The sequence below is a fragment of the Macaca thibetana genome, chromosome 10, assembly GCF_024542745.1.
Source record: "Macaca thibetana thibetana isolate TM-01 chromosome 10, ASM2454274v1, whole genome shotgun sequence".
Classification (NCBI taxonomy): Eukaryota; Metazoa; Chordata; class Mammalia; order Primates; family Cercopithecidae; genus Macaca; species Macaca thibetana.
The window spans coordinates 64510606-64527541 of record NC_065587.1 but is presented as its reverse complement, the minus strand read 5'-3'; the positions used below and the strand labels follow the sequence as shown (position 1 = coordinate 64527541).

General features: G+C 49.4%; 3 protein-coding genes across 3 annotated transcripts in view; all 3 read right to left on the bottom strand.

Annotated features, from left to right (window-relative positions):
• LOC126964261 (ubiquinol-cytochrome-c reductase complex assembly factor 1) overlaps window positions 1–16936 on the bottom strand; it is a 292878-nt gene that overhangs the window by 122907 nt on the left and 153035 nt on the right. The window lies entirely within an intron of this gene.
• Window positions 1–16936, bottom strand: part of MMP24OS (MMP24 opposite strand) — a 194325-nt gene that overhangs the window by 149951 nt on the left and 27438 nt on the right. The window lies entirely within an intron of this gene.
• Window positions 10423–15711, bottom strand: GDF5 (growth differentiation factor 5). The gene is made up of 2 exons (XM_050807149.1): window positions 14564–15711; window positions 10423–11859 (listed from the first exon to the last, which is right to left on the bottom strand). Exons 1-2 carry the CDS (start codon window positions 15186–15188, stop codon window positions 10985–10987), a joined length of 1500 nt encoding a protein of 499 aa, XP_050663106.1. The 5' UTR covers window positions 15189–15711; the 3' UTR covers window positions 10423–10984.

Here is a 16936-nt window from a genome sequence, read left to right as displayed (position 1 = left end):
GTGAAACCCTGTCTCTACTAAAAATACAAAAATTAGCCAGGTGTGGTGTCATGTGCCTGTAATCCCAGCTACTCGGGAGGCTGAGGCATGAGAATCTCTTGAACCTGGGAGGAGAAGGTTGCAGTGAGCCAAGATCACGCCACTGTACTACAGCCTGGATGACAGAACAAGACTCCATTTCAGAAAAAAAAAACAAAAAAACCTTTCTATAAACCTTATTGCTGTGTTTATTGTAATAATGTAATTGAAGATATTTGTTACATTAGTTTTCAAGAATGGCTGTACAATTTGCTGAGCAATGCTTGATTAACTCAGATGCAATAATCTGTGTAATAGCCTCTTTTCTTGCTTTGTATTGGTTGCTAGACAGCTTAGGTATTGCTCGCCTGTAGCAGATATAGATCATTATGATCCACATTTTAGCCCCATTCTTGGCTTCATTTTGTTCCCTTGTTTTCTTTTTCTGTTGACTCACATTTGATTTATCTTGTCTTGCTTTTTACATATCTTACTAAGACTTTAAAATCAATTCTTAAACATGGCAAAATATGAAGGGTGAACAATATTGAATATACTGAAACTGTTTCCAAGCAGGCATTAAATTCTATCCTTTTTTGAAACAGAGTCTCATTCTGCCGCCCGGACTGGAGTGCAGTGGCACGATCTCGGCTCACTGCAGCCTCCGCTTCCCAGGCTCATGCCTCAGTCTCCTGAGTACCTGGGATTACAGGCATGTGCCACCACGCCCAGCTAATTTTTGTATTCTTAGTAGAGACAGGGTTTTGCCATGCTGGCCAGGTGGTCCCAAACTCCTGGGCTCAAATGATCCATCTGCCTTGACCTCCCAAAGTGCTGGACGGGTAGATCACTTGAGCTTAGGAGTTCAAGACCAGCCTGGGCAACATGGCAAGACCCCATCCCTACAAAAAAGAGATAAATGAATTGTTGGCTGTGGTGGTGCACAGCTGTGGTCCCAGCTACTCAGGAGGCTGAGATGGGAGATTGCTTGAGTCCAGGAGGCAGAGGTTACGGTGAACCAAGATTGCACCACTGCACTCTAGCCTGGGCCACAGAGGGAGACACTGTCTCAAAAAAAAAAAGGTAAAAATATGGCCAGGCACGGTGAGTTACACTTGTAATCCCAGCACTTTGGGAGGCTGAGACAGGCGGATCACCTGAGGTCAGGAGTTTGAGACCAGCCTGGCCAACATGGTGAAACCTCGTCTCTACTAAAAATTAAAAAAAAAAAAATAGCCAGGCATGGTGGCAGGCACCTGTATTCCAGCTACGTGGAAGGCTGAGGCAGGAGAATAGCTTGAACGTGGGAGGCAGAGGTTGCAGGGAGCTGAGACGGTGCCATTGCACTCCAGCCTGAGTAACAAGACCGAAACTCAATCCCAAAAAAAATTAATAAATAAAAAGTAAAAAATAATGGAAATTATTTGTTTGCATTCCTGTCTCTATAACTAGACTGTAAACTCCTTTTGAAGACAGTTATTGTTCATTCATTCAACAAATACAATGGAGTCACATTATGTACCCAGTTGATTTACTTGACTTCTTAGGAAAAACATAAAAAAAGAAGAAAGACCAATACTCTATGATTCCACTTATGTAAGGTACCTGGAGTAGTCACATTCATTGAGACAAAGTAGAAGGGTGGCTACCAGGGGCTGGGAAGAAAAGGAAATGGGAAGTTGCTCAATGGGTGTAGAATTTCAGTTTTGCAAGATAAAAAAATTCTAGAGATCTGTTGCTCAGCAATGTGAATATAGTTAACAGTATAAAGTATGTGTTTCAAAATGGCTAAGACGGTACATTTTGTTCTGTGTTTATTACCACAATTTTTTTAAAAAAAGAAAAGGAAGAAGAATCAACTAGCGGTGCCTGAGATGAGAATATGAATCTGTGCTATTTCCATGGCTGGTCTTGGTTCCTTCCTTCATAGAATATGCATCTCATTGGGCTGAATATGATTTTATTGTTTAAAGATAAATGTTTCTGGCCAGGCGCGGTGGCTCACGCCTGTAATCCCAGCACTTTGGGAGGCTGAGGCAGGTGGATCACCTGAGGTCAGGAGTTCAAGACCACCCTGGCCAACATGGTGAAACCCTGTCTCTACTAAAAATACAAAAATTAGCCGGGCATGATGGCAGGCGCCCGTAATCTCAGCTACTTGGGAGGCTGAAGCAAGAGAATTGCTTGAGCCTGGAAGGCAGAGGTTGCAGTGAGCCAAGATCGTGCCACTACACTCCAGCCAGGGCAACAAGAGTGAAACTTCATCTCAAAAAAACAAAAAAAAAAGATAAATGTTTTTTACAACATGGCCCCTTCCTGCAAGCCAGCTGCTTACATGGGCCTTAATCAAAGAAACTGTTTTCGTATTGGAGGGGGAAAATGGTCATACTAAACTCATTAAGAGAGAGTTAAAGAATCTTCAAGGATTGTTTTTATTATATGAGTACTACCAAATAGTACAATATGTTACATATCCAAAATATATTACATATATTGTGGAGTTCCTGGTACCAGTTTTTACTACTGTTTTCTTTCCTCACCAACTCTCAAGTGATATGTCTGATCTTTGAGGCCCTGGCTCTTGGGTTTTCTCTGTTTTCCAAGTCAGCACCTCTCAGAAGGCAAGTGGACAGCCTCCAGTGCCCACACCTAAGGGACCTGGCAGCTCCCAGCTGAAGCCATCCTTCACAGAGTCAGTGGAACCAATCATCACCACGATATGATTTTAAGGATGGGAAGATATGTCCTCTGCACCTTGCTAACTCATGGTATTCATTTGCTCATATAGTCCCTATGCTGAACATGCCTTCCTTGAACCCTGCTATGGCTTGAGTATTTTGAGTGTGTCCTCCAAACGCTCACATGTTGGAAACTTAATCCCTAATACCATAGCATTGGGAGGTAGACCCTAATAAGAATGCGATTGGGTCATAAAGGGCAGAGCCATTGGGAACTGATTAATGTTGTTATCACAGAAGCAGATTAGTTATTATGAGTGGGTTTTTTTGTTTGTTTGCTTTTTGGGTTTTTTTTTTTTTTTTTGAGACGGAGTCTCACTCTGTCACCCAGGCTGGAGTGCAGTGGCATGATCTTGGCTTACTGCAACTTCCACCTCCCAGGTTCAAGCGATTCTCTTGCCTCAGCCTTTTGAGTAGCTGGGATTACAGGTGCGCACCACCATGCCTGGCTAATTTTTCTATTTCTAGTAGAGACAGGATTTCTACTAAACCCCGTCAGGGCTGGTCTTGAACTCCTGTCCTTATGATCCGCCCACTTTGGCCTCCCAAAGTGCTGAGATTATAGGCGTGAGCCACCGCGCCCAGCCGAGAGTGAGTTGTTATAAAGCGAATCCAGCCCCTCATGCCTCTCTCTGTTTCACATGTTCGCTTCCACCTTCTGCCCTTTGCCCATGGGATAAAGCAGCACGAGGGCCTCACCGGATGCCAGCACCATACTCTTTAACTTCCCAGCCTCCAGAACTGTGAGCTAAATAAATGTCTGTTCATCACAGATTGCCCATTCTGTGGCATTCTGTTACAGCAACAGAAAATCGATCAAGACAAACTCCACCCAAGTTTCATTCAATCTTCAGGACCCAGCTCAGTCCCTCATCCTCCATGAAGCCTTCTTACTATTTTTTCCATTGTTCCCCTCACTTGTCATATGAACATTTAATTACCTTCTTTCTGTTATTTACCTGAGTTAAACCATTATGTATTTCTCACATAATTCTTCATTTCTTTCTTTTGTTTTTTTCTTTTTTCAGACACAGGGTCTCACTCTGTCGCCTAGTCTGGAGTGCTGTGGCATGTCCATGGCTCACTGCAGCCTCAAACTCCTGGCTCAAGTGATCCTCCTCTCTCAGCCACCCAAATAGCTGGGACTACAGGCGTGTACCACCAGGCCCAGCTATTTCAGAGACAGGGTCTCAGTATGTTGCACAGGCTGTATTCTTTTTTTTTTTTTTAAGACAGAATCTCACTCTGTCACCCAGACTGGAGTGCAGTGGCATGATCTCAGCTCTCTGCAACTTCTGCCTCCCGGGTTCAAGTGATCCTCATGCCTCAGCCTCCCACGTAGCTGGGACTACAGCTGTGCACCACCACGCCCAGCTAATTTGTGTGGTTTTAGTAGACATGGGGTTTTGCCATATTGGCCAGGCTGGTCTCAAACTCCTGGCCTCATGTGATCCAGCCGCCTTGGCCTCCCAAAATGCTGGGATTACAGGAGCGAGCCACAACTCCTGGCCCAGGCTGTATTCTTTACTTCTTTTGTTATTATTTAATATGTCATGTTTATAGGCCTTGACTCCCCCATTATCAATAAATATAGGTAAAGTTTATAGGCCAGACGTTCTTCAAAGGACTTTTTTATGAACATTATATATAACCTTCCCAACAGCTCCATGACATAAGAACTATTATTGTCTCCATTTGACATATGAGGAAACGTGAGGAAAGATAGCTGTGGTGACTTTGCCCAAGGTCACACAGCAAGAACGAGGCATAGCTGGAGTTTAATTTCAGGCTGTCTGACACCATAGCTCAAACCTATGTTCAATGTGCAGGACTGAAGGGAACTTTAGTGTTTATCTAATCAACTACCCTCTCTTGCACTGCTCTTTCTCTTCCTCTAAACCAAGCTCAAATCCCTTTTCCAGTTGCCCAAGTCGTTATCTAAGCTCTTTTTTTAATTTTTTACTTTCTATTTTTATTTTGTTATTTTTTTTAAGATGAAGTCTCACTCTGTCGCCCAGGCTGGAGTGCAGTGGCATGATCTCGGCTCATTGTAACCTCCGCCTCTTTGGTTCAGCAATTCTCCTGCCTCAGCCTCCCAAGTAGCTGGGATTACAGGGGTGCACCACCACATCCAGCTAATTTTTTTTAATTATTATTAGAAACAGGGTTTCATCATATTGGCCATGCTAGTGTCGAACTCCTGGCTTCAAGTGATCCAACGGCCTTGGCCTCCCAAAGTGCTGGGATTACAGGCGTGAGCCACCACACCTGGCCTATTTTTTATTTTTTTGAGACAGGATCTCCTTCTGTTGCCCAGGCTAGAGTGCAGTGGTGTGATCTCAGCTCACTAGTCCCAACCTCTCAGGCTCAAGCAATTCTCCCACCTTAGTCTCTTGAGTAGCTGGGACTACTGGCACACACTACCATGCCCAGCTAATATTTTAATTTTTTGTAGAGGCAGAGTCTCCCTATGTTTCCCAGGTTGATCTCAAACTCCTGGTCTCAAGGAGTCCTCCCACCTCAGCCTCCCTAAGTGCTGGGATTACAGATGTGAGCCACCACACCCATCCCTAAGCTCTTCTTGCCATGGAGAACTTAGTATTTTGCCTTTTCCATCTTTAGACTTAAAAAACTCTTTTAAATTCATCTGACTTCTGCCTAAGGAGGAATGTAGTATAGTAGCTCATCTGCACAATGGAGATTATAGTAGCTATCTCCCAGGATGGTTGTAAGGAATGAATGAAGTCAGGACAAAAGCATTTAGCTCAGTGCCTGGCACAGGAACTGCCGAACACATGGCAGCAATAGGCTATCCTTTACTTCTCTTTATAAATCTGTGTTTTGGAGCCACACAAACCAATCACTTCTCTTTTACCCATGGTAGTCCTTCAATCTTTTTTTTTTTTTTTTAACACGGAGTCTTGCTCTGTCACCCAGGCTGGAGTGTAGTGGTGTGATCTCAGCTCACTGCAACCTCTGCCTCCTGGGTTCAAGCAATTCTCCTGCCTCAGCCTCCCAAGTAACTGGGACTACAGGCGTGTGCCACCACACTGGCTAATTTTTGTATTTTTAGTAGAGACGGGGAATGTTGGCCAGGCTGGACTCAAACTTCTGACCTCATGATCCGCCTGCCTCGGCCTCCCAAAGTGCTGGCACTACAGATGTGAGCCACTACGCCCAGCCAGTCCTCCGGTCTTGAAAGCTGTGATCATTTCCTCTAAGTTGTCATCATTCTGCTCTTCCTCCTCCTCCTTTTCTTCTCTTATCTCTATATCTCTAGTTTCTTCAACTGAATCTTACAAGGCATTGTTTCTAGGCCCCTTACTATTCTGTCTGCCTCTGCCCCTCTCACTGTGGTCACTGAACAGAGTGAAACCACAATTTCCTTGGGTTTATACTACGTGTCTGTTAACGAAGCCCGCAATCGCATTAGCATTTAGGCTGCCGCATTACATTCAGCTAGCTCTAGCTAGCTCCATTGAGTTCATAGCCACCTACAACACCATTTCTTCCCCATCTGAAATTGTGAAATCACATTTTTTTACATTCTGTACGTGTGCAGTTGGTTTCATGAATTCAGATGGATAATTTGACTGTTTTCTCTCTTTTATTTTATCTCCTCTGATTCAGCCTATCATATCCTAACATCCTTTGGAATCTTTATTTCTTCTTCCATTTATGCATAGATCTTGAGGACAGGATTGTTGCAAGGTAAGGGAATTCCTGTAAAGCACAAGTACCTGGCATGCAATAAGTCCTTGATAAACATTAACAACTGTGGTTGTTACTATTATCCTCAGCACAGTATCTGGCCCATAGTTGACTCTCAATAAATAGTTGCTGATTAATGAATGAGTGACTGGATCCATGATTGGTGAAACGAATGAACGTTCCCTCTCCTGAACCCTAAGCCCAGCGAATTTGATATTATCCTTATTTTACATATAGGAAAACTGAGGCTCAGAGAGGTTAAGTAACTTCCCCAAAGTAGCTCACTTGGAGAGTGGTAAAACCAGGACTAGAACTCAGGTCTGCCTGATTCCCAGGCCTGTGTGACTAACACTTCCCCACTATACTTTCTTACATCTGTGTTCAGGTCAGAACTAGTCGTGGAGTCAGAAGACTGAGGGGTTTCCTGAGGTTGTATGTTCCATGCCCTAGAAAAGTGGGTTCTCCTGTTGTGACCTTGGGACAAGGAGATGTGGAGGGGCCACGAGGTGGGGAGCAGAGCACTGGAAGCCTCTTCTCTTTTCTCTCCCGTGGGCCTCTCAATTTTCACTGCCCTAAACTCTGCTTAGCTATTCCTCCCAAGAAACTAACAGCACTGTGTGTCCCCAAGGAGAAACTTTTTTTTTTTTTTTTTTTGAGACGGAGTCTCGCTCTGCCGCCCAGGCTGGAGTGCAGTGGCCGGATCTCAGCTCACTGCAAGCTCCGCCTCCCGGGTTCACGCCATTCTCCTGCCTCAGACTCCCGAGTAGTTGGGACTACAGGCGCCTGCCACCGCGCCCGGCTAGTTTTTTGTATTTTTTAGTAGAGACGGGGTTTCACCGTGTTAGCCAGGATGGTCTCGATCTCCTGGCCTCGTGATCCGCCCGTCTCGGCCTCCCAAAGTGCTGGGATTACAGGCTTGAGCCACCGCGCCCGGCCAAGGAGAAACTTTTAAGACCAAGGAGCCAAGACCCAGGGAGGTGATTCAACAGTTTGCCAGGACTGCAGTCAGTGGAGTCAAGGGCCCAGAGAGCAGCGCAAGAATGGTATAAAGAACACTGAGGCCCCAGGGCAGTGGCTCACACCTGTAATCCCAGCACTTTGGGAAGCCAAGGTAGGAGGATCGCTTGAGGCCAGGAGCTCAAGAGCAGTCTGGCCAACACGATGAAACCCTATCTCTACTAAAAATACAAAAATTAGCCTGGTATGGCGGCATGCGTCTGTAGTCCCAGCTACTTGGGAGGCTGAGGCAGGAGAATCCCTTGAACCCAGGAGGCAGAGGTTGCAGTGAGTGAGCTGACATTGTGCCACTGCACTCCAACCTAGGCGACAGAGGAATACTTTGTCTCAAAACAAAAACAAAAACCAAAAAGAAACAAACAAACAAAAACCAATGAGGGCCAGGTGCGATGGCTCATGCCTGTGATCCAGAACTTTGGGAGGCCAAGGTAGGAGGATTGCTTGAGGCCAGGAGTTCAAGACCAGCCTGGGCAACATAGTGAGACCTCATCTCTTTAAAAAAAAAAAAAAAAAGTTTAACAGTTAGCCAGATGTGGTGGCACACACCTGTGGTCCTGGTACTTGGGAGGCCAAGGTGAAAGCTGCAAGTGAGCTATGATTGTAACACTGAACTCCAGCCTGGGCAACAAAGCAAGAAAGACCCTGTCTTAAAAGAAGAAGAAGAAGAACAAGAACAAGAACAAGAAGAACAAGAAGAAGAACAAGAGGAAGAACAAGAACAAGAAGAAAAATGCAGAACTGCAGGAACCCGTAGTTATCACTCTGTCCCTTTGGGTATCAGCTTCCCCATCTGTAAAAAGTGAGGGTGGAGAGTTCTTGCCTTACCTGCTTCACTATGCAAGGCATGGTAATGATAACAGCTAACACATCCTGAGTGCCACCTCTGTGCCTGCTACTGTGTTGAGTGTTTCTCATATCCTTGCAGTTAGCGCCATGAAATAAACATACTGTTTACCCTCTTTTTTTTTTTTTTTTTTACTAATGAGGAAACCAAGGTTCATGGAATTAAGTTACTTGCCCGAGGCCTCTAACTCTAAGTGACAGAACTAAAATTTTGAAACTGTGCAGCCTTCAGAGCTGAGAGACCACGGGCGGGAGAGTGTTTACGAACTCTCAAGTATGATAGATGCCTTGTACCCTTTGGGGCTAGAATGAACAGTACCAGTTTGCAGCTTGTTATGGTTGCGGTTGGAGGTGGGTGGCTGGGGGACAGTGTTTTCCAAGGAGGCCCTTGAACAGATCCTGTGGTTAGGATGGATGACCTGATCGCATCCCCAGAGTCTGGGTGGGAAAAGGCAGGAGGGTCCACAGTCTGAAAGAGAGCCCTGGGGCAGGTTGAGGTGGTAGAGGAAACTCCTAGGGTGTCAATCCAAACAGTCCATTGGGAGCCCAGGCCTTCAGCGGGAGGAGCACTGTGGCTCAGATGACACGAACCTCTCTGACGGGGCTAAGGCAGAGAGAAGCTCCAGTTCGGTCAGAACTTTCCAAGAAACCAGGGACACGCAGCTCAGGAAATAATACTTGTGGGAGCCAGCCCCACCTGTGACCCCTTCATCTTATCTCTCTGCCCTTGGGTTTCTGGCCCCCCAGCTTCTATACTGCTCCCCCTGGATCCCCAGCCCACTCACTGGCTTCCCCAGCACCTCCCTTCCAGGCCCATTCTCCCCTCACACATACCACAGCTCTGTCTGCCACGGTAGCTCCTTTGTTTACTTCCAGAGCTGCCAGGCCCACCACTAGCCAAACACAATGAAGCCTGGCCAGCGAGGGGAGGTTCCAGGCTCAGTCTGGCCCCTCAGAGAGAGGTAATAGCCTCCGGACCAAGGAGGCAGCTCAAAGGTGGGCTACTCCCGCACTGTGCTCAAGCTTCAGGCCTGTAGGGAAAGGGCATGAGGTCTGCCCATAGCTGGGTGGGAATCCCTACTGTTGAAACAGCTTTGGCAAGGAGCCCCGGGAATCAAATACCCAGCTGGAGGGAGGTGGGGGAAGTGTTGAGGTTCGCTGGGTGGGAAGCGGAGGCTTAGACTGCTCCTGGTTCTCCCTGTGTCTCTTCAACCAGGTAGAACCAGAGTCCTCAGCCCAAGGAACCCAGGTGCCTGTTTCCCCACCAGAGGTCTGTGTTCCCCTCCCAAAAGTCTGTGCCCTGTGCCTCCCCAAAGATTCCAGCTGAGAAAAGGAAGTGAGCATTTACTCTGGGCCAAGCCCCAAGCAGGAAACATTGTCAGGATGTGCCTGGCATTGGTCTGTCTGAGGTTAGCGGGGAGTTTATTTATCTGATGTATAATTATGTATTTATAGAATGTGTAATATAAAGGCAGGGGGCTCCAATTCTGTTTCTGGAGCTGGGGGCTGATGGGTAAGCAGTGAGGGTGCCAAGCTGGAGGGCAACAGAGCCACAGACAGGGTCATGTGAGGAGCAGTGGTTACTGGTGAGAGGACATGCCCCAACAGGGAGGAGGAGAGCCTTGGCAGCCCAGATTTCCCAGGGGAGAGATAGAGGACTCTTTCAATGGTGCCCAGGTAATTCTGTGAGTATGGGGGTGGCAGGGGCAGGCAGATATTGGTGAATGATGTAGGAATGATTTTAGAAGAAATGAAATCCCCAATTTCCCTCCCTTTTAGGGATCTATTTTGGAGACAACAAACGTGACTAAGGAATGTCAAGAAGAAAATAAAATTCTGTTGCCAGGCCCTAATGGAGAAAATAGAGCTCGGGACCCAGGGGCCTTTGGAAGGAACAGGAATGGGGTTAGAGGTGAGCACTGGCCCTGCTAAGCTGTACTCTCTGTCCCAATCTGCTTCAGTTTCCAGGAGTGGGGGTGGGGATGGGGCTCTGAAAACTGAGTTTATACATGAAGCAACCCACCTCCCCTCCCTGGGTCAGAAATTCTTCAACGGGTCACTGGGTCCCCTGGAGTAAACAAGAAATATGCCACAGTTTTAGGCACAGTTTTGCTTTTTATCTCATCAACATACATTTAAATCTAACAGTCTAACAGCCCCACACTCCTCAACCCTGTCCAAGCCCTCTCCTCTTCTCTCCCACGCTTGCCCAGTCAGCTTCTCATCTATCCCAGGGATAGGAAGTCACCAGGCACAAATGTGACTTGAGGAGGCAGTGGCACCTGTGGCTCTCCCGAGAGGTGCTTAGGAGAGTCCAGAGGCTGAGGAGGCCCAGGTGAAGAGAAATGGTGGGCTGAGTCTCATTGGAAAACACTGTCTCCTGGGACTCAGTCCCATTCAGAGTCTGTCTCCCTGGGCCTGGGCCTGCCACTGGTCACATCAGCAGACGGGCAGCAATCCTCAGCCAGGGGAACTTGTGGATAAAAGGGGGCCTTTAGCCCAAGTCACACTCGGAGAGCGAGCAAGCTTATTGGAATCCACTTTCATGCAAGCTGTGTAGATACTCCTGCCACAGCTTCCTGACCCCTCTGTGATTCCAGGAGTGCAGGAAGGGGCTCTTGGGATGTGCCACCCAGGAAGACAGAGGGCCAGTGCTGCTACCTGCAGCCACACGACTCCACGACCATGTCCTCATACTGCTTATACACCACGTTGTTGGCAGAGTCAATGAAGAGAATGCTGATGGGACTCAGCCGCGTGGGCACACAGCAGGTGGGTGGTGTGGACTCGGGGTCCATGGAGTTCATAAGGGTCTGGATGACTGCATGGTTCGTGGGCTCCAGGTGGGAGCGCAAAGGGAACTCGCACAGCCCCTCGCAGTGGAAAGCCTCGTACTCAAGGGGTGCGATGATCCAGTCGTCCCAGCCCATGTCCTTGAAGTTGACATGCAGTGCCTTCCGACTGCACCGAGCCTTAAGGTTCTTGCTGGGTCGCTTGCCCTGGCGAGTGGCCAGTGGGGCCCGCCGTTTTCGCCTCTGGCTGAACAGGTACTCATACACGGTCTTATCGTCCTGGCCAGATCGGGCCTTAATCTCATTAAAGAACAGGTCCCGTTTCTTGGTGCGGCCAAACACCAGGAACAGGGCCTTCTCGTGGACCTGCCGGGCAGCACGGTCGAAGCCCAGGCCACGGAGGTCGACGGCCCGGCCCCGTTCCCAGGCCTCCAGCTCCAGGCACAGCTGGGCCGAGTTCTTAAAGTTTCGGAAGAGCTTCCAGATGTCGAACACCTCCCAGCCAGATCCGTCCAGGCCTGGCACGGAGCGCACATCCAGCAAGGCGGCCGGCTGCCGGCCGCTGGGGCAGCTGGACAGCTTCAGCTGGGCAGCCCGCCCGCCTCCGGGGGCCGCTGACTTGGCCGTGTCCGAGGGTTTCTTCCGCAAGATCCGCAGCTCGGCCCCCAGCAGCCCATCCTTCTCCAGGGCACTAATGTCAAACACGTACCTCTGCTTCCTGACCACGGGACCTCGGTCATCTAGAGAGAACACCCAGAAGTCATTCCCTGCAACCTCACCAAGGGAGTCAGTCACTTCGAGGCTGCAGGGGAAGGCCCCAGCTCTCTCCCCGTCCAGAGAGCTTTCTTTCACCTCTGCCCCATTCTGACAGAAGCCAAGAGCCAAACCACTGAGAGCCTTTTTCAAAATGAGAGCACCTCCTATGTAGCCAACCAAGTAGGGGTATTCACCTGTAGATGTGGCTGGGGATGATTTGCCTGCTTCTGGTGTTTGTGTCATGATCTACATGTTATCAGATATTTATCAGCCTTGTAACTGCCTTCTACCTCTCTCTCTCCCAGCCATGAGCTAACGTGGTATCTCATTTGCAAGATAGGTGGAGTGGGCATTAAAATTACTCTTGTTGACTGGGCACAGTGGCTCACACCTGTAATCCCAGCACTTTGGGAGGCTGAGGTGGGCAGATTGCTTGTGCTCAGGAGTTTGAAACTAGCCTGCACAACATGGTGACACTCTGTCTCTACAAAAAGATACAAAAACTAACCAGGCATGGTGGCGTGCACATGTAGTCCCAGCTACTCAGGAGGCTGAGGTGGGAGGATTGACTGACCCCAGGGAGGTCGAGGCTTCAGTGAGCCATGAATTCACTACTGCACTCCAGCCTGGGCAACAGAGAGACACCCTGGCTAAAAAACAAACAAACAAACAACAACAAAACAAATAAACAGCAACAACAAAAAAAACCCATGCTTTTCTGGAGGAGAATCCCAAGGTTCAGAGAAGTTAGATGACTTGCTCAAATTCTCAGCTGCTTCCATCATCCCTTAAAGGAGACCTTAGTGCTCTTGTTTTACAGATGAGGCACAGAGATGGGGAGTGACTTGACTAAGGTCACATAGCAACTTAATGTCAAAGCTGGTCCACACTGACCTACAGCCCAATTTTCCTGGCTTCCCAGTGCAAGGATTTTGTTGCCTATGTGTCTTACTCTCCTGAGTGTGTGCGTGTGTTACAGTTGTATGTGTGTGTGTGATTGGGTTCATGTGTGAATATGAAAGAGTATACGTTAATGTTGGGTTCATGTGTGAATATGAAAGAGTATACGTTAATGTTGGGTTCATGTGTGAATATGAAAGAGTATACGTTAATGATGCATTATATGTATAAATGATTGGGCTTGTGTACTATTTGAAGAGCACATATATGTATGTATGTGCATAATCGATCTTGTGTACACGTGTATGTAAGAAGGTGTGTGTGCACATGCGTACATGTGTGATTCGGCATGCGTGTACATGTGTGATTCGGCATGTGTGTACATGTGTGATTCAGCATGTGTGTACGTGTGTGAGTCAGCATGCGTGTACATGTGTCATTCAGCACGTCTGTATAAACATAAGGCTGTGTATGTTTATGTGAGAAGCTCAGTAGTATCTCTGAATCAGCATGCCCTCCTTCCTGAATACCAATTTGCCATCGGGGAGCTTTCATATATTGCTCTAGAAGGTGACTAATTAGGCCTTTAAACTCCCCATCTCCCCCTCTCGAAGCTCCCTTAGTGCTGGGGGGCACAAGGACTTATTTTATGAGCCCCCAAGGGGTCACAGCTTTCCCTGGCTGGGCAGGCAGCCAGACCACCTCCCCCACCTCAGCCAGACCTGCTGCCTCTGTGCCTCTCCCACCCCCCCACCCCCCGCCACGGCAGCCCCCTCCAGGCCAGCTCTAATGAGAAACCTCTCCCACCCTCTGACCCCTCCCCCACCCTGCCAGCCTAGGACCAGAGCAAATGAGCTGCAGGCAACTTGAGCGACCAACAGCCCACCTCCCTCTTCACACTAGGAAGAAACTGAGGCCCTCAGAGCGGGAGGGACTTGCTTAGATCACACAGCAAGTGGAGAGGAAAAGCTGCAACAGTAACACTAGGTGGGCAGAGAGAGACAGAGGGGAGCAGAGAGAGACAGAGGGGAGCAGAGAGAGACAGAGGGGAGCAGAGAGAGACAGAGGGGAGCAGGTAGTCTCCCGAGTTAATGTAAGGAGAATGAGGCGTGTTCAGGACAGGACCTAAAGTTTTCATGTCGGAAGCGCTCTCAGAAACCACCCTGTCCAACCCCATATAGGTGTACAGATGGGAAAACAGAGACCCCAAGTGAGAAGGGGCTTTCCCAAGGTCACACTGCGAGTTAGACCCTAGGTCTGCTCCCTCTCCATATATTCGAACATCATTCCATGACTCCAAGATGCCCCATTTACTGTGAGCACCTCTCTTGCCTCCTCTATCCCCTTGCCTGAGGGCAAAGTTGCAGAACCACGGGGACCTCAAGATTCATTTCTTTCTCTGCCATCTGAGACCACCTACAAACCCCTGGAGCGTGGAAAGTTCGGCCAGCCCAGCAGGGACAGATGCACAGCTGGGGAATCAAGTCTTGGAATCCGGTCTCCAACTCTGCCACCAACTGGCAGGTGTTGTCTCCTCTCTAGGCTTTAGTGCCCGCCCTGCACCTTGCAGGCGTTGAACCTGGTGATTCCTAGGTGCCCTCCAGCCCTGATGTGTGGGCAGCTCGGGATCTGCTATGTGTGAGATATGTGTGAGTGTCCCCATACACCCACCCCGGGCCAGATGCACACAGTGTCTCCCACCAGGGCAGTGCCAGGGCTTTGAAAGCCCCTCCATTCATGCAGATGCCCCTCCCTCTGAGCCGTGCCCCTGCCACCCCGCCCCCTCACCTTGCCCTTTGTCAATAAAGCTGGTGATGGTGTTGGCCAGGCCAGCCTCCAACTTCACGCTGCTGTTGCCTCCCTTTCTGTCAGCATCGGACAGCGTCCTGTACAGCGAGAGCATGTACTCGTGGGGTGTGATGGGGGGCGGGCGGAACGGCTCCTTGGGCTCTCGCGGGGGCCCGGGCTCCCTGGCCTTCTTCAGCAGGAAGGAGCTGGGGACAGATCCTGCTTTTGGGGGTGCCTTGCCCCCGGGAAGCTGTCCTTTTGGGGTCACAGTCCGGGCTGTAGCCTGCCTTGTTTGGGGAGGGTGTCCTGGCTTGGGTTCAGGGCCACCCGGTCTGGGGGGCAGCTTTTTGGGTTCATCCTTTTTGGGCTGTGTCAGGCCTCCTGTGTGCCCGGTGCCTCCCTTTGCCCTGGCATTGGCGGCCCCCCCACCATAGCTGTGACCCCCTGGCCTGAAGACGTTCCGGGCCAGGGGGGGCCTCTCCTTGGCCTCTGCTTTGGCCAATCCTGGCCTGGTCCCCTGGGCTTTCTGGCCCCAGTCAGGGGCACCCAACACAGTGCAGATGAATTCCAGGTCCAGCCAAGCCAGGTACCAAAGCAAGAAAGTGAGGAGTTTGGGGAGTCTCATCCTCTGGCCAGCCGCTGAATGACACCAAAGAGAACAGCGGCAGCAGCGAAGGTGCCTCTGGTTTGGCAGGAAAAACCATGAAAGGAGTGGACTTTCAAAAGCAGCGGCAGCAGCAGTAGCAGCAGAAGGAAAGGCTTTCTCCTCAGTCTGAGACTCTTGAAGTCTGCCGGGTGTGTGTTTGTATCCAGTCCCATAGTGGAAATGCTCTCGTATCCAGACGTGCACCGTCTCCAGTCAGCAGCTGAAAATAACTTGTTCTTGAAAGGAGAAAGCCGACCGCCCCCTTTCTCCTGCACAACTGACTGAGGGCTTGAAGGAGGCTTGTATAAGGCTGAGGGATTTTTCCAAGAAGGAAGAATGGCGTAATGCTGCCTGTGTGCTCCAGTTTTTTTTTCCCCCTAGTTTTGAATCCTTTCCAGTGAAAATACTTCACACACACACACACACACACACACACACACACAGGCCTGCAGGTGCTCAGAAAAATCTTTTACAAACCTGAACTCAGGAATTGGAAACGGAATTCCAACCCAAACCAATTTAATTACTCTCTGATGTCATGCTGTCTAAACTCATTTAAGTGCGATATATTTATGTGAAAAAAATCACCGCTGCCCTTTCGAGGCCATGGCTCACGGGGGCTCTTGGCACAGAGCCCCGCAGCGGGACTCTAGGCTTAGGGGGCCTCCCCCTCCATGGAGCAGACTCAGGGGTCTTCACCTCCACCTCATGGAGCAGCCCACCCCACCTTCCCAAGGAGAGATGCTGAAGAATGAGCTCAAAGATCTTAAGCCCCAGAAGCATGGGGAGTGTGGGTTTGTAGTTAAGTCCTTAGAGTGTTTTTAAAGCAGTTTCAACTCCTGCATCTAGCCTGGGACCTGATTTGTTGTATGTGTGTGTTTATGTGTGTCTGTGTGTGTGTGCCTCTGTGTGTGTGTGTGTGTGTGTGTGTGTGTATTGGGAGTAGGGACAGCACAGATGGCAGCATTTACCCACATTTTCTTTTATTTTAATAAACTTGTGGTGACCCAGAGACTGAAAAATATCTGTGCCCACTACACCCCCTCCTTGCCACCAAATGCCATTGACTGAGTGCATATTCTTCAGGCTTGGGGGCACTGCCGCCCTTAAGTCCACTCCTTGGATGGCGGCAGGTCCAGGGTGTACCCCACCTCCACTCCGGCAAAGACGTCCTCCGAGTTTTCTTAGAAGAGACTGGCTGAGTCTGGGGCAGCAGCGGCCCCTACAGGAGGCTGGAAAAGCCATGATGCTTTTCTTTTTTCTTTTTTCTTTTTTTCTACGGAGTCTCGCTGTGTAGCCCAGGCTGGAGTGCAGTGGCGCGATCTCGGCTCCCTGCAAGCTCCGCCTCCCAGGTTCACGCCGTTCTCCCGACTCAGCCTCCCGAGTAGCTGGGACTACAGGCCCCCGCCACCACGCCCGGCTGATTTTTTATGTTTGTAGCACAGACGGGGTTTCACCGTGTTAGCCAGGATGGTCTCCATATCCTGACCTCGTGATCCACCTGCCTCGGTCTCCTAAAGCGCTGAGATTATAGGCGTGAGCCACCGCGCCCGGCACAATTTCCCACATGATGCTTTTCTGGTAAGTCTGGAAGTTCTGAATTCCAGCTGAACTCAAGAGTATTCTAAATGAAAACCCATTGAAGTATGGAAGCTCCCTTCCTCTGGGGGACCTGTGCGATAGAGCTCCTGGGCAACTTACCCCAGGGTCAGCGGGGAAAGCTGTTC

Coding starts and splice junctions, on each gene's coding strand:
- GDF5 (XM_050807149.1), bottom strand. CDS start 15,188: ATGAGACTCCCCAAACTCCTCACTTTCTTGCTTTGGTACCTGGCTTGG. Junction 11,860..14,563: donor CTTTATTGACAAAGGGCAAG/GTGAGGGGGCGG, acceptor TGTTCTCTCTAG/ATGACCGAGGTCCCGTGGTC.